Source organism: Oncorhynchus mykiss, chromosome 24 (assembly GCF_057628025.1).
Source record: "Oncorhynchus mykiss isolate SJ-2025 chromosome 24, ASM5762802v1, whole genome shotgun sequence".
Taxonomy (NCBI): domain Eukaryota; kingdom Metazoa; phylum Chordata; class Actinopteri; order Salmoniformes; family Salmonidae; genus Oncorhynchus; species Oncorhynchus mykiss.
In genome coordinates, this window is record NC_143045.1 from 1410923 (window position 1) to 1430926 (window position 20004).

The 20004-nt window shown below is 44.5% G+C and overlaps 1 protein-coding gene across 13 annotated transcripts in view; it reads right to left on the minus strand.

The window, feature by feature from the left end:
- Positions 1–280: 280 nt before the first annotated feature.
- Positions 281–20004, minus strand: part of dock10 (dedicator of cytokinesis 10) — a 179709-nt gene continuing 159985 nt past the window's right edge. For 12 of the 13 annotated variants that reach the window (XM_090218088.1, XM_090218084.1, XM_090218087.1 and 9 more), the window contains exons 51-56: positions 15206–15352; positions 12340–12550; positions 10496–10686; positions 4094–4194; positions 3627–3765; positions 281–1420 (exon numbers count right to left, since the gene is read on the minus strand). In XM_090218088.1, the coding sequence (XP_090074214.1) occupies positions 1373–1420; positions 3627–3765; positions 4094–4194; positions 10496–10686; positions 12340–12550; positions 15206–15352 (837 nt within the window). In that variant the 3' untranslated portion in view covers positions 281–1372. Of the gene's footprint in view, positions 1421–3122; positions 3199–3626; positions 3766–4093; positions 4195–10495; positions 10687–12339; positions 12551–15205; positions 15353–20004 lie in introns of all 13 variants that reach the window. The other variant, XM_090218091.1, reaches the window with a different exon arrangement.

Genomic DNA, 20004 nt, shown 5'->3' on the forward strand with positions numbered 1-20004 from the left:
CATTCTTTATATAATTTATCTTTGCTTCATATTACAGTTTCTTCTTTTTGTGCAGCCAGACTTATTGCATTAAGTTGGTCTTATACCCGTGCATTAACACTGTAATTACTCTAGTAACATTGTATTGACACATTGTTACATAGTAACTTCAGTAATTGCATTGTATTGGAGTTCAACTGTTATTCTCAAAGGGGAATAGCATATATGTAGCCCTTATGTTTGTTTGTACCGGTATGTAAAGAAAAATACTTCTAGAGAGAAATGGGCACTTACCCTGTGGTTTAGGGACGTTAACAAATTTTATTCAAATGTTATACATAAAACTTTAGTTTGTTCATTCTTTTGTTCATTCTTTTTTTTATTTAGCCAAACAAAAAATCATATATTTTTTTAAATATTAATTCTTATTTACAATTTAAAACAGTACAGTAAATAATAACAACATTATCAATAATAAAAATGTTATAAAACATAAACTTTCCATTTGAAAATTTGTGAGCTGGGAATTCCAGAATGTTAGGATACAAAGTAGCTATTGGGAGTTGCTGTACATTCAAACAGGAACTAGAGGTGTGTTCAATCAAATAAGAATTAGGCTACATGTCAATCTGTTCAGCAGGACACCACGATGTGGAACATTCTGACAGAAATAAATGTGGAACAAACAAAAATGTCTCTCTGCCGTATAGAAGAAGTAATCATGTTGGCTGTATTCATGCTATTTCTATCTGCAACATCAACAATGTTTGACTACTGAATGTGACCCTAATTTCCTTTATAGAATTCCTTGAACTGTCATTTTACAATACCTTTTGGAATTGCTAACCACACAGGTGGCAAACATTTGCGGCATAAAGATAACCAACAGAATATGGACAAATTATGATCGACATGGTTGTGGCCAGAATTACAACCAAACGTTTGCTCTGTTGAACGCACCTCGAGCTCATTAAGGTCACCATTTTCTAAAGGGATGGGGCTGGGGAGAGAAGGCGTGTGTTGTCTGTGTGTGTATGTGTACAGAGTAAGGAGATGAGACGGTCGGCAGGGGAGTGAAAACATGGATTGAGCCTTAAAAACAAAACAAAGTAACAGTACAGCAGCCTGATCTACTGGACATCATCATCATCATCATCATCACCAGGACTGGACGCCATACAACTCCAGACTACCATGATCAAAGTCTACAGACTTCTGGACTTCCCCATCCAATTCCCTTTTTTCCAGGTCCCATAAAGTCACAGTTCCAGTCCCCCGCTCTCCTTCCTGTATAATTCCTGGCAGGAGGGAGAACGACGTCTGTCATCAGGAGCCATTTTGGAGAAACGTGTCCTCCTGGGCATTGGCAGATTCCAACATACCTACTGGCTGCTCAGAAGGCACTGTGTCGTTCTGTTCCTGGTGGTCTTGTGTGAGGGATCTTGGCATGGAGGAGAGACATGGATAGTAATTTCATGTTTCAAATCACACAAAAAGACACTTGATGAATGTATGATGCGATCACACACGCAGGCACGCACACACAAATACACTGCTCAAAAAAATAAAGGGAACACTAAAATAACACATCCTAGATCTGAATGAATGAAATTCTTATTAAACACTTTTTTCTTTACATAGTTGAATGTGCTGACAACAAAATCAAACAAAAATGATCAATGGAAATCAAATGTATCAACCCATGGGGGTCTGGATTTGGAGTCACACTCAAAATTAAAGTGGAAAACCACACTACAGGCTGATCCAACTTTGATGTAATGTCCTTAAAACAAGTCAAAATGAGGCTCAGTAGTGTGTGTGGCCTCCACGTGCCTGTATGACCTCCCTACAACGCCTGGGCATGCTCCTGATGAGGTGGTGCATGGTCTCCTGAGGGATCTCCTCCCAGACCTGGACTAAAGCATCCGCCAACTACTGGACAGTCTGTGGTGCAACTGATATAGGATATTTTTTTTAAATTAACATCACAATGAATAAGATGACGGGGGGGGGGGGGGGGGTAGCACTCCTGTTTTGAGACATTTGATGCATACACCCTCAGTTCTCTAAAGAAACAGCAGTTTCTATGTTTTCTGGGCGGTTCCACAGTTGGTGGCTGGAGTGAGACATGAGGTCCCAGATGTGCGGATGGAGGGCTATGCGGGCCCCCAAAGAAATGCCACCCCACACCATGACTGACCCACCACCAAACCAGTCATGTTGGAGGATGTTGCAGGCAGCAGAACGTTCTCCACGGCGTCTCCAGACTCTGTCAAGTCTGTCACATGTGCTCAGTGTGAACCTGCTTTCATCTGTGAAGAGCACAGGGCACCAGTGGCGAATTTGCCAAACGTCCTGCACGGTGTTGAGCTGTAAGCACAACCCCCACCTGTGGACGTCGGGCCCTCATACCACCCTCATGGAGTCTGTTTCTGACCGTTTGAGCAGACACATGCACATTTGTGGCCTGCTGGAGGTCATTTTGCAGGGCTCTGGCAGTGCTCCTCCTTGCACAAAGGCGGAGGTAGCGGTCCTGCTGCTGGGTTGTTGCCCTCCTACGGCCTCCTCCACGTCTCCTGATGTACTGGCCTGTCTCCTGGTAGCGCCTCCATGCTCTGGACACTACGCTGACAGACACAGCAAACCTTCTTGCCACAGCTCGCATTGATGTGCCATCCTGGATGAGCTGCACTACCTGAGCCACTTGTGTGGGTTGTAGACTCCGTCTCATGCTACCACAAGAGTGAAAGCACCGCCAGCATTCAAAAGTGACCAAAACATCAGCCAGGAAACATAGGAACTGAGAAGTGGTCTGTGGTCACCACCTGCAGAACCACTCCTTTATTGGGGGTGTCTTGCTAATCGGCTATAATTTCCACCTGTTGTCTATTCCATTTGCACAACAGCATGTGAAATGTATTGTTAATCAGTGTTGCTTCCTAAGTGGACAGTCTGATTTCACAGAAGTGTGATTGACTTAGAGTTACATTGTGTTGTTTAAGTGTTCCCTTTATTTTTTTGAGCAGTGTATATATGCTGAGAGGTTAGTATAATGCACAGCACAGTGCCACTTGCTCCAAAATGGTAAAGTGTGTGTGTGTGTGTGTGTGGGGAGGGAGGGGGGGGGGGATTGTGTGACATACCAGTCTTAGAAATGATAGTGAGGGAGATGTTAGAAAGAGAGGAGCAGAAACTGAATGAGAGGATGTGTCTATGCAGCTGAGATCCATTGAAAGAGATCAAATGAACAAAGAAAACAACACAAAGATGAGACCAAGAGACAAAACTCTGGTTAGTCCAGAAAAATATATGTGTAAAAATAAATAATGAAACAATGATATCAGAGCAAGTAATGATGGATTAAAAAGAGTGTACCACACGAAGGTGAACAAAAACATTGATAAGATGAGTGTGAAGGTTAGTACTGTAAGTAGCTAGGCTTGACACATGCAGCCCAATGGCCGCATATACCAAGCTTCTCACAATAGGAGTTCTGATATAGGGTATTTTTTTTACATTAACATCACAATGAATAAGATGACGGGGGGGGGGGGGGGTAGCACTCCTGTTTTGAGACATTTGATGCATACACCCTCAGTTCTCTAAAGAAACAGCAGTTTCTATGTTTTCTGGGCGGTTCCACAGACCTGCTCGTTCATGACAGTGGAGAGCTCGGTGAGCATGTCCCTGTAGTGGGCCCTCATCTCCTCCTGGTACTCCAGCTGGTCCTCCTTGATCAGCCGCTCGTTGACGTCCAGCGCCTGGCCGCACGCCTCCGCAAACTGCCTGCAGGGCCAGACAGAGATTGTTAGGGCCAAGGGCCAAGAGTTTTCCCTGTCCTGATCATGTGACCTGATCTGGAAAAACTCTGGGTTCTAGTTATCTTGACCTGAATTGACCCCAACCCTTTTGCTTTAGATGTATCAAATGCATCATCGATCTATGTGTGGCGCAGTTGGTAAGGGTGTGGCTCTAGCAACGCCAAGGTCGTGGATCCAATTCCCACAGGGGTCATATACACATACTAAAAATGTACTTTTTGGATAAAAGCATCTGCTAAGTGGTGCATAAAGGTATTTTCTTTGATCTAGGTCATGAAAAGTGTGAAGAATACCTGAAAATCTCCTTGAGCAGTTTGACTTGGTTGTCAGGGTATTTCTTGGCATTTTTCTCTTCCAGGAAGGCTCGGGCATAGGCCATGGGCCCTGCATTCACCTGTAAAGTAAGTTAATGGTTATTCACCTGCATAATTTTCAACAGACAGTACAATATGAAGAAATTAGTATTGAGGGTAATGCTAATAATGCAAGAGGCTAATACTAGTGATGGGAGAGGCTAATGCTAATTCCGTGGTTGCCATGGCGCCATGAGGTCACTTAGGCAGAGAGCTCCTGTACATTTTGTATATAATTAATACATTTCCCAGCAAATCTTTTGTTTTAAGAATAAACAATTAATATACCAATTTTTTTAATTATTTATTTGACTAGGCAAGTCAGTTCTTATTTACAATGACGGCCTTCCGAGGAACAGTGCCTTGTTCAGGGGCAGAACCTTGTAAGCTCGGGGATTCGATCCAGCAACCTTTCAGTTACTGGCCCAACGCTCTAACTAGGCTACCTGCCACCCCAGAATCCACCACAGACTTTTAAAACTGAAGCTGGCAAGTAATTTGTTTGTTGTATTTAATGTCAGCTAGCTAGCTGGTAATTGTTTTGATTCGAAGGCCAGTCATGTGTCCGGAGGTTGAGGATGGAGAGAATCCCAAATGCATGACCTTCCCTTTCATGACTGATGATCAAATTAAATAAAATTGTATTAGTCACATTCGCAGAATACAACATGTGTAGACCTTACCGTGAAATGCTTACCTACAAGCCCTTAACCAACAGTGCAGTTCAAGAAAGAGTTAAGAAAATATTTACCAAATAAACTAAAGTAAAAGAACTATAAAATGTAACACAATAAAAGAACAATGACGAGGCTATATACAGGGGGTACCGGTACCGAGTCAATATGCGGGGGTACAGGTTAGTTGAAGTAATTTGTACATGTAGATAGGGGTGAACTATGCATAGATAATGAGTAGCAGCAGTGTAAAAAACAAATGTGTGTGTGGGGGTGTGTCAATGTGAATCATTTGATTTATTTTTCAGCAGTCTTATGGCTTGGGGTTAGAAGCTGTTAAGGTGCCTTTTAGTCCTAGATTTGGTTGTCTGGTACCGCTTGCCATGTGGGAGCAGAGAAAAAAAACAGTCTATGACTTTGGTGACTGGAGACTTTGATCATTTTAAGGGCTTTCCTCTGACACCGCCTAGTATATAGGTCCTGGATGGCAGGAAGCTTGGCCCCAGTGACTGGGCAGTACGCACTATCCTCTGTAGTGTCTCATGGTCAGATGCCGAGCAATTACCATTCCAGGCAATGATGCAACCGGTCAGGATGCTCTCAATGGTGCAGCTGTATAATTTTTTTGATGATCTGGGGACCAATGCCAAATCTTTTCAGTCTCCTGAGGGGGAAAAGGTGTTGCCGTGCCCTCTTCACGACTGTCTTGGTATGTTTGGACCATGTTAGTTCGTTGGTGATGTGGACATCAAGGAACTTGAAACTCTTGACCCGCTCTACTACAGCCCCGACAATGTTAATGGAGCCTGTTTGGCCCGCCTTTTCCTGTAGTCAATGATCAGCTTCTTTGTCTTGCTCACATTGAGGGAGATGTTGTTGTCCTGGCACCACACTGCCAGATCTCTGACCTCCTCCCTATAAGCTGTCTCATTGTTGTCGGTGATCAGGCCTACCACTGTTGTGTCGTCAGCAAACTTAATGATGGTGTTGGAGTCGTGTTTGGCGACGCAATCGTTGGTGAACAGGGAGTACAGGAGGGGACTAAATACACACCCCTGAGGGGCCCCAGTGTTGAGGATCAGCGTAAGAGATGTGTTGTTGCCTACCCTTACCACCTAGGGCCGGCCCACCAGGAAGTCCAGGATCCAGTTGCCGAGGGAGGTGTTTAGTCCCAGGGTCCTTAGCTTAGTGATGAGCTTTGTGAGCACTATGGCGTTGAACACTGAGCTGTAGTCAAAGAACAGCATTCTGACATAGGTGTTCCTTTGTCCAGGTGGGAATGGGCAGTGTGGAGTGTGATTGAGATTGTGTCATCTGGGGATCTGTTGGGGCGGTATGCGAATTGAAGTGGGTCTAGGGTATCCGAGAGGATGCTGTTGATGTGCGCTATGACCAGCCTTTCAAAGCACTTCATGGCTGCCGAAATGAGTGCTACGGGGCGGTAATCATTTAGGCAGGTTACCGTCGTTTCCTTGGGCACAGGGTCTGCTTGAAACATGTAGCTATTACAGACTCGGTCAGGGAGAGGTTGAAAATGTCAGCGAAGACACTTGCCAGTTGGTCCGCAAATGCTTTGAGTACACTTCCTGGTAATCCGTCTGGCCCTGCGGCTTTGTGAATGTTGACCTGTTTAAAGCTCTTGCTAACATCGGGTACCGAGAGTGTTCTCACACAGTCGGCCAGAACAGCTGGTGCTCTCATGCATGCTTCAGTGTTGCTTGCCTCGAAGGCATTTACAGTTGAAGTCGGAAGTTTACATGCACTTAGGTGGTAGTCACTAAAAGTCGTTTTTCAACCACTCCAAACTTTTTGTTAACAAACTATAGTTTTGACAAGTCGGTTAGGACTACTTTGTGCATGACACAAGTCATTTTTCCAACAATTGTTTACAGACAGAATATTTCACGTATAATTAACTTATAGTTCACAATTCCAGTGGGTCAGAAGTTTACACACACTAAGTTGACTGTGCCTTTAAACTGCTTGGAAAATCCCAGAAAATTATGTTATGGCGTAGAAACTTCTGATAGGCTAATTGACATCATTTGAGTCAATTGAATGTGCACCTATGGATGTATTTCAAGGCCTACCTTCACACTCAGTGCCTCTTTTTACTGGACATCACGGGAAAATCAAAAGAAATCAGCCAAGACCTCAGAAAAACAATTGTAGACCTCCACAAGTCTGGTTCATCTTTGGGAACAATTTCCAAACACCTGAAGGTACCACGTTCATCTGTACAAACAATAGTACGCAAGTATAAACACCATGGGACCACGCAGCCGCCATACCGCTCAGGAAGGAGACGCATTCTGTCTTCTAGAGATGAACGTACTTTGGTGCGAAAAGTGCAAATCAATCCCAGAACAACATTAAAGGACCTTGTGAAGGTGCTGGAGGAAACAGGTACAAAAGTATTTATATTCACAGTAAAACGAGTCCTATATCAACGAGTCCTATACCGCTCAGCAAGGAAGAAGTGACCGCTCCAAAACCGCCATAAAAAACCAGACTACGGTTTGAAAACTGCACATGGGGACAAAGATCGGACTTTTTGGAGAAATGTCCCCTGGTCTGATGAAACAGAAAATAGAACTGTTTGGCCATAATGACCATCGTTATGTTTGGAGGAAAAAGGGGGAGGCTTGCAAGCCAAAGAACACCATCCCAACCGTGAAGCACGAGGGTGGAAGCATCATGTTGTGGGGGTGCTTTGCTGCAGGAGGGACTGGTGCACTTCACAAAATAGATGGCATCACGAGGGAGGAAAATGATGTGTATATATTGAAGCAACATCTCAAGACATCAGTCAGGAAGTTAAAGCTGGGTCGCAAATGGGTCTTCCAAATGGACAATGACCCCAAGCATACTTCCAAAGTTGTGGCATAATGGCTTCAGGACAACAAAGTCAAGGTATTGGAGTGGCCATCACAAAGCCCTGACCTCAATCCTATAGAAAATGTGTGGGCAGAACTGAAAGAGTGCGTGCGAGCAAGGAGGCCTACAAACCTGACTAAGTTACATCAGCTCTGTCAGGAGGAATGGGCCAAAAATTCACCCAACTTATTGTTGGAAGCTTGTGGAAGGCTACCCGAAACGTTTGACCCAAGTTAAACATTTTAAAGGTAATGCTACCAATTACTAATTGAGTGTATGTAAACTTCTGACCCACTGGGAATGCGATGAAATAAATAAAAGCTTAAATAAATCATTCTCTCTATTATTATTATTATAACATTTCACATTCTTAAAATAAAGTGGTGATCCTAACTGACCTAAAACAGGGAATATTTACTCGAACTAAATGTCAGGAATTGTGAAAAACTGAGTTGAAATGTATTTGGCTAAGGTGTTTGTAACCTTCCCGACTTCAAATGTAGCTTGTCTGGCAGGTTTGCTTCATTGGGCAGCTTGCGTTTGTAGTCTGTAATAGTTTTCCAGCCCTGCCACATCCGATGAGCGTCAGAGCCGGTATAGTAGGATTCAATCTTTATTCTGTATTGACGCTTTCCTTGTTTGATGGTTCGTCTGAGGGGATAGCGGGATTTCTTATAAGAACTCAGATTAGTGTTCCGCTCATTGAAAGTGTCAGCTCAAGCCTACAGCTGTTACCTGTAATCCATGGCTTCTGTTTGGGAGATGTATGTACGGTCACTGTGGGGACGACGTCGTCAATGCACTTATTGATAAAGCTGATGACTGAGGTGGTATAAACCTCAACATGTTGTTGTTGTTTTCTAAATTGCTTGTCTTTTTTGTGTTACTTTACAGCGCTTTGAGATTCTTTATGTCATGAATAGTGCTATAAAAGTTGAATAAATTATTAATATTATTAGAGGCTAATGCTAAAGATGCAAGAGGATAATTCAAAATAATATAGAGGCTAATGCTAGTGATAGAGGGCTACATAGAGGAAGCATGAGATGATAGACAGTAAGTAGCTTGTGCTGCTTCACCATGATAGATAATCCAATATCGCTCTCTGTTACTGCAACAGCGTGTTAAGATCAGCCTGCATAATGCTGTCAGTCTGAGCTGAGCTGTTTTCACACATTTCACTGTATTTACAGGGGAATAGGGCTGGGAAAAGCCTGAGAAGAGGCAGGATTATGGAGAGCATGGGTCTCTGCATAGACTGTTTGGTAATAATATACCACGTGTGGATAAGTGCAAGCGTGTGTGTGTTCATGTTAGTGTGTGACCAGTGCCTTTGGTGCCGTTTCATGAGCAGTGCTTGGGTGTTGGGTGGGGGGGGGGGGGGGGGGGGGGGGTCAGGTTTATGGTTTGCTCAACATTGTAGCCTAGAGACCAACTGTTCTTGCTGTGGTGAGAGAGAAGCATACCTGCAGCCTATCTATCACAGGACTAGAATAAGATTAACTTTTTATTATCTCTCTCCCTCGCTCTGCTCTGATAGACATGAGCCTGCAACTATTATCTCTCCAGCCTGGCACTTCATCGTCATCATCATCCTTATAGAATCATAGCTGCGGAAAGGGTACTGCAGCAACCCTGACATATTTCAATAAATTTGCCAAAGTAATATAATTACTGCTGTCTGTTCAGAAATAAATGAAATAACTCAGACTACCACACCAGGAGTAGGCCTATAATGTAGCCACAGCCACATTTTTATTGCCTAGCTGTGGATTGTGTGTAGACCAATTACAATGTATAGCCTACAGTCCGGAATGTGCGTCAAATCTGTCAGTGAACAGGCATCTCCCAATATTTAAAATACAATTGTGGGAAAACATTGGTTGGAAAGCAAATGGCTCTTGTTGAAAAAAAGAAGCCTCTAATCTGTCTGCAGAAGCTAACAAAAAATGGAGAGATATGCTTTTGGCTCGAGCACATAGGCCATGTCTGGTGAGCTGCGCATTATTGAGTGAGTCAGTGAAACTGGAAAGCCTTTTTCAGAGCTATAATTTCTTCCTCATATTGTACAATATGTGTGTCTCCACACACCTACTGTAGGCCTGGGGTGTTGATGGATTCAAGACAGGGTATTTTCTATTGATCTTATTCTTATTCTCAGTTGGTCAGTGTCAAAGTAGCCTGCCGTTTTAATCATATGTACGGTATTAAACAATGTTATGCTTAAGTCTCCAGTCATTATAAAATGCTTTTATAAAAGGCAATATTTTCCCCATGTGTGCAACTTCTGCAAGCACCTCTACTCTACTGCTCTACGCCACTATGCAAATGAAATTATATGCATGCAATGCTTTATTATAAAGGTGTGTTTTTCAATGCGTTCTTGTACCTCAGAGCCCCCACTGGACACCCCACTCTCACACACACTTTTTGCTTGGCACCTCCCAATTTACAAATGAAGCATACATTTGCATTTAGGAAAACAGCTAACTTCCTACACATTTTTGGGGGTTTGGGGAGGTGGGGTGCATTCTACGCCAGGGTGTGTGTGTGTGTGTGTGTGTGTGTGTGTCAGCTCAGCTATGTCTGAACTCACTTATGTGTGTATGCATGTTGTTGTGTGTGTGTGTGTGTGTGTGTGTCTGTCTGTCTGTCAGTTGTGTCGGACTGTCAGCTCAACCCACTTGAGTGGTGGAGTGTATGTTTGTCTGTACACTATGTGCATGTCTTCTCAACTCAACCCTTCTGTGTGTCTCTCTACATCTTTCTCCTCCTCCACCCCTAACCTTACCTTGACGCTGACGCTACCCTGTAGTTTGAGCTGCAGCCGGATCATGTCCACCTCTGCCATGGCACACAGCTGGTTGAGCTCCGACACTTTGCAGGACATCTCGTCGATGGCCACCTCGATGGGGTTCATCTCCGTGCTCTGCTGCTCCATCACCTGGATACGTTTTTTCAGGTAGGGGAAGGTGGAATTCGCTGGGTGGGGGGGACAGAAAGGGGGAGGAGACACAGGGTATGAGGAACCAATTGGTTAATCCTTGTGGTCCTGGGTGGCTCAGGCATGAGTAGGGAGCCAGGACTGGGTTTGATACCCGCTGGGGCTACCCATATGAAAAAATGTATGCATGCACTACTGTAATAACTCGCTTTGGATAAAAGTGTCTGCTAGATGGGATATATTTTATTGTATTAAACCAGAACTGTTGGGTTTGTTTGGGAATTGTTGTCCGATCTTTCTTCCATTTTGAAGGGAAAACCATTGAAACTACACCATAACTTTACTGGTCAGAATAGGTCACCAATTACAGCACTGGTCAGTATACTAGTGATTCAGACAGTTACGGCTCAGTATTTACTGGTTACTCAGACACTTCCTAGTTAGTATAGTATACTACCATACAAGCTAATGGCTCAGTGGCTATTTCGGCCACACCCGTTTAAGACAGGTGTATAAAATCGAGCACACAGCCATGCAATCTCCAGAGACAAACATTGGCAGTAGAATGGCCCGTACTGAAGAGCTCAGTGACTTTCAATGTGGTACCATCTTAGGATGCCACCTTTCCAACATGTCAGTTCATAACATTTCTGCTGCCTCGGTCAACGGTAAGTGTGGTTATTATGAAGTGGAAACGTCTAGGCGCAACAATGGCTCAGCCACGAAGTGGTAGGCCACACATGCTCACGGAGCGGGAACCCCGAGTGCTGATGCGCTTAGCATGTAAAAATGGTCTGTCCTCGGTTGCAACACTCACTACCGAGTTCCAAACTGCCACTGGAAGCAACATCAGCACAATAACTGTTCGCCAGGAGCTTCATGAAATGGCTTTCCATGTCTGAGCAGCCTCACACAAGCCTAAGATCACCATGCGCAATGCCAAGCGTCGGGTGGAGTGGTGTTAAGATCGCCGCCTTTGGACTCCGGAGCAGTGGAAACGCGTTCTCTGGAGTGATGCATCACGCTTCACCATGTGGCAGTCGGACAGACGAATCTGGGTTTGGCGGATGCCAGGAGAACGCCACCTGCCCCAATGCATAGTGCCAACTGTAAAGTTTGGTGGATGAGGAATAATGGTCTGGGGTTGTTTTTCATGGTACGGACTAGGCCCCTTAGTTCCAGTGAAGGGAAATCTTAATGCTACAGCATATAATGATTTTCTAGACGATTCTGTGCTACCAACTTTCCCTTTCTGTTTCAGCATGACAATGACACAGTGCACAAAGTGAGGTCCATATAGAAATAGTTTGTTGAGATCTGTGTGGAAGAACTTGACTGGCCTGCAGAGAGTCCTGACCTCAACCCCATCGAACACCTTTGGGATGAATTGGAATGCTGAATGCGAGCCAGGCCTAATCTCCCAATATCAGTGCCCCAACCCACTAATGCTCTTGTGGCTAAATTAATCCCCCGCAGCAATGTTCCAACATCTAGTGGAAAGCCTTCCCAGAAGGGTGGAGGATGTTATAGCAGCAAGAGGGGGACTAAATCCATATTAATGCCCATGATTTTGGAATGAGAAGTCCGACGAACACGTGTCCACATACCTTTGGCCATGTAGTGTATGTGACAGTAAATGTTGACAGTTCTTTGGATACAAATATTAGCAAAAATTATTTTTAATAACTCACTGGTTAGTATGGTGCGTCTCTTGCACTGCTCCTCCACGTCGCCATGTTTCTTCCCCGACAGAGTGAAAGGCGTCTCGAACACGAAGCGATTGATGTTGTGGTGTCGCTCGAAGTCAGTCTTCTTCTCCTGCTGCTCCTTGTTGTCGAAGTAGGGCACTACGTAGGTCACCTGGATGTAGGCGTACTTGGAGTCCAGGTCTTTAGGATTTACCTGGTGGGTTATATCAAACAGCACAATCAGTTCACAGTCTGGGTCGTATTCTTTAGTTCACTATGTAGAAAACCATGGCAAAACATTTTTGCAATGGAAAATGTTTCGCAAACAAAAACGAGAATTACTTATTGGACAAATTCAGGTAGCCTCTCCCCATTTTGGTCCGTTTTCCACCATTTGGTGTCTAACGACCCTGCTCTCTTAAAAGGATCAGTCTAACGATTTGTGTTGGTCTCTTTAGTCTTGTTGAGTCAGTCTCATAGTCAGTCTTGCGTAGTCAGTCAGCTGTATTCTTGCTCTACCTCGAAGCCTGGCATGCAAGGCTACTGCCTACTGGCTGTAATCGCTACCAAAGGTGCTTCAACAAAGTACTGAGTAAAGGGTCTGAATACTTATGTAAATGTGATATTTCAAATATTTATTTGTTATAAATTTGCAAAAAAAAGATCTAATCCTGTTTTTTCTTTGTCATTATGGGGTATTGTCTGTAGATTGTTGAGGGGGAAAAAACTATTTTAGAATAAGGCTGTAAAGTAAGAAAATGTGGAAAAAGTCAAGAGGTCTGAATACTTTCCGAATGCACTGATATATGGTGAACGATGGAGTGTATATTTCGATTTTATTAGGATCTCCATTAGCCGACGCCAAGAGACAGCTAGTCTTACTAGGGTCCGACACATAACGAAAAAGACATTACAGACAAAATGTAAATACATTAACATGTAGTGTGTGTGTGTGTATGTACAGTATGCATCTATCAGTTACACATACATGTCAGTACACACAGATGTCGTATCTTAATTTGATCATCCTGTTGTTGCAGGAATTTTCGTGCACCACTGAAAATGCAAATTTGCAGTGTATTTGAGGTTTAAAAGGCTTCTGAAGTTTGTCATTTCCACTTGAACATTTCAGACTGGATTTGCCCTAACGAAAAATGTATCAACATAAAAAAATTGATAAAACACACATTAATTGACATCTCCTGTTGCTGCAGGATTGTTTTCCTGCTGTAGCGAATTTCCTCAAATTAAGACCATACATAGGTGCTGCTTTATTCGTTTTTTGGAAACAGGTTCTGGAGACTGTGAAAAGACCGCTGGTGGCATGTCTGGTGGGGTAAGTGTGTGTGTAAAGTTGAATATGCAAAAAAAATCATGTTTCTTATAAAAAGTAGTGATGAAGTCAGTCGTTCCTCAACTGTTAGCCAAGAGAGACTGGCATGCATAGTATTGATATTAGCCCTCTGATTTGAATGAAGAGCAAAACGTGTCGTTCTGTTCGGTGCCAAGCTGCAGCTTAACTCGGTCCTTCTTTGCAGGTCTTGACAAAATCATAATATATCATTTTTATTGTATTTATTTCACAATGGTCATGCTACTCCGCCTATGGTCACCCCCCCCCCCCCCCTCAACAGTTTTTACTCTGGACATTTATTTATCAATCACTGCTATAGTTATGATGTATATAGTGCTATTTCTATTGATTTTCTAATACCATTTTCAGTATTTTATTTCACTTGTCCTGCATGTTGGAGCTCAGAGCCTAACAATTTTACAGTAATCACACCTGTACATGTGACCTTCAAACACACAATAATCAAGATAAGATTCAACTAAAGCCGGCAGGACTTGTTTTGTAGAGCGTGGTGTCAAAAAAGCAAAGCCTCTCTTTACCACGGATAGAACTCTCCCCATCGTCACAACCATTGAATCTACAGCATATGTTTTGGCCATGATAATTTACAATCTAAGGTAACTCCAAGTAATTTAGTCTCCTCAACTTTGTACCAAATTCAACGCTATTAGTTTTAGAGATGTTCAGAACCAGTTTATTACTGGTCACCTTTTTTTCTAAACTAACTGCAGCTCTTTGTTCAGGGTTGCAGTGACTTTACTCGCTGGGGTTGCTGATGTGTATATGTCTGGAAGAATTGAGATTTTTGAGTGTAATGCTCCATTAATTGCACATCTGGCCCTTTAATTGCGCATCTAGCGAGTGAGGAATGTGCAGTCTAATGTGCCGGTCTAGCAATGCTGCTGATGCTCATTTCATAGCAAATAACAAATAAAAGATACAAATGATATACTTCTGCCAGGTAAACCTACCATGCTGTTAACATTTCATTTAAACGGTTATCACATCAACTGCCTACACAGGGAGGGATATACAAACGCATGCACCACACAGACACACTGGGGCAATATTGCTGGAAATGAATTTGCAGATATTGGGTTAGGTTTGTCTTTTTAAGCCGATAGTGGCTAACCAGGGGTGGAATAATGTCAAGTTGCGTTGATTACATAGCAGCTGGGAGAGTGCGGTGTCTCATACTTGTGAGATGTGTTTATGGCAGTTTGCGATGGAACGCGTGAAAATTGCATATACTTTCAAAAGTGTTTGGTGAGCAATGGACCTGTTGGAGAGGCATGGTCTAAATGAATCACTACTTCACTGGCTGCTTTTCTATGGAGAAAGATTGCTGACCAAATGTAGTAGTACATGAATTCATTTACAACATTTTGACAGCAATCTTTCTATGAAAGTCACAGAGACAAGGACTAAAGAGGCCCGATACACTTTGAATAATACTGTATATGAAACATATACATGTGACAGTGTTTGGACGCTGGGGGGAGGTAGTAGACTGACCTTGTTGGAGTCCTGGATCATCTTGACGTTGTCGGCCCCAAACTTGTCCGAGTAGAGTTTGAGGAGCCTCTGGGAGATCTCGGACAGTCCTGTCAGCTTGGGCTCCTTATAGATGAACTCTTTACTCTCCTCTTCCTCAAAGAAACCCTGTTACAGAAACACCATGTTACCCAACACACACACACACATCCTGTGTGTGTGTGTGTGTGTGTGTGCATGTTTGTCTGTGTTTCTGACTAAGTCACTCTGAATAAGAATCAAATCAAAGTTGATTTGTCACGTGCACCGAATACAACTGTTTCTGTACAGTGGACACCTTAAAGTGAAATGCTTACTTACAGACTCTAACCAATAGTGCGGATCGAACTTCTGTTATTTGACCAAACTGTAGAATGCAATGCCTGCTTCGATACTTTGAAGAGTATGTGTATTTCTTACAACTATAGCCCATCGATTTCTGTTTCCATCCTTTAGCTGAATATGAATAATCCTAAACTGGAAAATCTAGGCTCACATCACCCCCTAGTGGTTTACTGCACTTCCCTATCAGTCTAGTCATGTGTTTCTTAGTGTTATGTCAGCTTGTTAGAACACAATCGTAATCATAAAAGGCACTGGCAAAATTGCAATGTTATGTTCTGGATGAAACAGAGGCCATACAGATGTCAGAGGTCATTCTCAAAGCACCGTTGGGTCAAAGGGCAATGAGGATTATTTTCGGACAGTGTGCTCTTTCCTTAAGAATCAACTTCTTGGCGCTGACTCAATTTGTCTTTCTTCGATTCCTTGCATCCTATGTCCTCGTCTCTTTCTCAACCGTATCGGAGTAAAAGGTCCAAGGTAGGGTTGAATGGTGGGAAACCGGTTACTGAGATTTACGGCCCAAAATCACTCCCTTTTCCCGGGATAAAAAACAGCGATAAACCGGTAAACTACAATAAATGATTTATATCAACAGCATGACGTGAAATGGATGACGTCTTCCCCTCTCTTCTCATCAATTCCATTCAAATTGCATCCAAAATAGATAATCCTGTTCAATATTGATATACAGCTCTGGAAAAAATGAAGAGACCACTGCAAAATGATCAGTTTCTCTGGTTTTACTATTTACAGGTATGTGTTTGAGTAAAATTAAAATTGTGGTTTTATTCTATAAACTACTGACATTTCTCCCAAATTCCATATAAAAATATTGTTAATTTAGAGCATTTATTTGCAGAAAATGACAACTGGTCAAAATAACAGGATGGCATAATGTCACTCAACAGCAATGTCAAATCAAATTTTATTTGTCACATACACATGGTTAGCAGATGTTAATGCGAGTGTAGCGAAATGCTTGTGCTTCTAGTTCCGACAATGCAGTAACAACCAACGAGTAACCTAACCTAACAATTCCACAACTACTACCTTATACACACAAGTAAGTGTAAAGGGATGAAGAATATGTACATAAAGATATATGAATGAGTGATGGTACAGAACGGCATAGGCAAGATGCAGTAGATGGTATCGAGTACAATATACAGTGCCTTGCGAAAGTATTCGGCCCCCTTGAACTTTGCGACCTTTTGCCACATTTCAGGCTTCAAACATAAAGATATAAAACTGTATTTTTTTTGTGAAGAATCAACAACAAGTGGGACACAATCATGAAGTGGAACGACATTTTGTCATGTTGTGTCTTGTTTCTGTCCTTTCCTTTCACCCTGTCTCCCTCTGCTGGTCGTACTAGGTTACCGTTTCTGTCCCTCTTTCCCCCAGCTGTTCCTTGTCTTCTCTGACTACCTCATTCACCCCTTTTCCCACCTGTTCCCTTTTTCCCTCTGATTAGGTCCCTATATCTCTCTCTGTTTCTGCTCCTGTCTTTGTCGGATTCTTGTTTGTGTGTCTCATGCCTGAACCAGACTATCATCGTGTTTGCTGCAACCTTGTCCTGTCCTGTCGGAATCTACCTGTCCATCTGAGCCCACGTGTGTTCATCATTAAAGAAACTCTGTTTGTTAATTCGCTTTTGGGTCCTCATTCACGCACCTGACAGAAGAATCCGACCAAGAATGGACCCAGCGACTTCGGATCCTCTCCACTCAGCCGTCGAGATCCAGGGAGCGATGCTAGGCAGACACGAGCAGGAATTGTCTGCTGCTCGACATGCCGTTGAGACCCTGGCCACCCAAGTCTCCAACCTCACAGAACAGGTTCACCATCTCCGCCTCGATCCACCGGCCACTTCCAGGGCTTTCGAATCTCCGGAGCCCAGAATCAATAACCCGCCGTGTTACTCTGGGGAGCCCACTGAATGCCGCTCGTTCCTCACCCAGTGTGATATTGTGTTTTCTCTCCAGCCCAACACTTACGCCAGGAGCACTGCTCGTGTCGCCTACGTCATATCTCTCCTTACTGGACGGGCTCGTGAGTGGGGCACGGCAATCTGGGAGGCAAGGGCTGAGTGTACTAACCAGTATCAGGACTTTAAGGAGGAGATGATACGGGTTTTTGATCGATCTGTTTTTGGGGAGGAGGCTTCCAGGGCCCTGTCTTCCCTATGTCAAGGTAATCGATCCATAACAGACTACTCTATTGAGTTTCGCACTCTTGCTGCCTCCAGTGGCTGGAACGAGCCGGCTTTGCTCGCTCGTTTTCTGGAGGGTCTCCGCGCAGAGGTAAAGGATGAGATTCTCTCCCGGGAGGTTCCTTCCAGCGTGGATTCCTTGATTGAACTCGCTATTCGCATTGAGCGACGGGTTGATCTTCGTCACCGAGCTCGTGGAAAGGAGCTCGCGTTCTCCGTTGCCCCCCTCTCCGCATCACTACCATCTTCCTCTGCCGGCTCGGGTGCTGAGCCTATGCAGCTGGGAGGTATCCGCATCTCGACTAAGGAGAGGGAACGGAGAATCACCAACCGCCTCTGTCTCTATTGCGGTTCTGCTGGTCATTTTGTCACTTCATGTCCAGTAAAAGCCAGAGCTCATCAGTAAGCGGAGGGCTACTGGTGAGCGCTACTACTCCTGTCTCTCCTTCGAGATCCTGCAGGGAGCCAGGTTTTTCACTAAGTTGGACCTTCGTAACGCTTACCATCTCGTGCGCATCAGGGAGGGGGACGAGTGGAAGACGGCGTTTAACACTCCGTTAGGGCACTTTGAATACCGGGTTCTTCCTTTCGGCCTCGCTAACGCTCCAGCTGTCTTTCAGGCATTAGTCAATGATGTCCTGAGAGACATGCTGAACATCTTTGTTTTCGTTTACCTTGACGATATCCTGATTTTTTCACCGTCACTCCAGATTCATGTTCAGCACGTTCGACGTGTCCTCCAGCGCCTTTTAGAGAATTGTCTTTTTGTGAAGGCTGAGAAGTGCTCTTTTCAAGCCTCCTCCGTCACATTTCTCGGTTCTGTTATTTCCGCTGAAGGCATTAAGATGGATCCCGCTAAGGTCCAAGCTGTCATTGATTGGCCCGTCCCTAAGTCACGCGTCGAGCTGCAGCGCTTTCTCGGCTTCGCGAACTTCTATCGTCGTTTCATCCGCAATTTCGGTCAGGTGGCAGCTCCTCTCACAGCCCTTACTTCTGTCAAGACGTGCTTTAAGTGGTCCGTTTCCGCCCAGGGAGCTTTTGATCTCCTCAAGAATCGTTTTACATCCGCACCTATCCTTGTTACACCTGACGTCACTAGACAGTTCGTTGTCTAGGTTGACGCGTCAGAGGTGGGCGTGGGAGCCATTCTTTCTCAGCGCTCCCTCTCTGACGACAAGGTCCACCCATGCGCGTATTTTTCTCATCGCCTGTCGCCGTCGGAACGTAACTATGATGTGGGAAACCGCGAACTGCTCGCCATCCGGTTAGCCCTAGGCGAATGGCGACAGTGGTTGGAGGGGGCGACCGTTCCTTTTGTCGTTTGGACTGACCATAGGAACCTTGAGTACATCCGTTCTGCCAAACGACTTAATGCGCGTCAGGCGCGTTGGGCGCTGTTTTTCGCTCGTTTCGAGTTCGTGATTTCTTATCGCCCGGGCTCTAAGAACACCAAGCCTGATGCTTTATCTCGTCTCTTCAGTTCTTCAGTAGCCTCCACTGACCCCGAGGGGATTCTCCCTGAGGGGCGTGTTGTCGGGTTGACTGTCTGGGGAATTGAGAGGCAGGTAAAGCAAGCGCTCACTCACACTCCGTCGCCGCGCGCTTGTCCTAGGAACCTTCTTTTCGTTCCCGTTCCTACTCGTCTGGCCGTTCTTCAGTGGGCTCACTCTGCCAAGTTAGCCGGCCACCCTGGCGTTCGGGGTACGCTTGCTTCCATTCGCCAGCGTTTTTGGTGGCCCACCCGGGAGCATGACACGCGTCGTTTCGTGGCTGCTTGTTCGGTCTGCGCGCAGACTAAGTCCGGTAACTCCCCTCCTGCCGGCCGTCTCAGGCCGCTTCCCATTCCCTCTCGACCGTGGTCTCACATCGCCTTAGATTTTGTCACCGGACTGCCTTCGTCAGCGGGGAAGACTGTTATTCTTACGGTTGTCGATAGGTTCTCTAAGGCGGCTCATTTCATTCCCCTTGCTAAGCTTCCTTCTGCTAAAGAGACGGCACAAATCATCATCGAGAATGTTTTCAGAATTCATGGCCTTCCGTCAGACGTCGTTTCGGACAGAGGTCCGCAATTCACGTCTCAATTTTGGAGGGAGTTTTGCCGTTTGATTGGGGCTTCCGTCAGTCTCTCTTCCGGCTTTCACCCCCAGTCTAACGGTCAAGCAGAACGGGCCAATCAGACTATTGGTCGCATCTTACGCAGTCTTTCTTTTCGCAACCCTGCGTC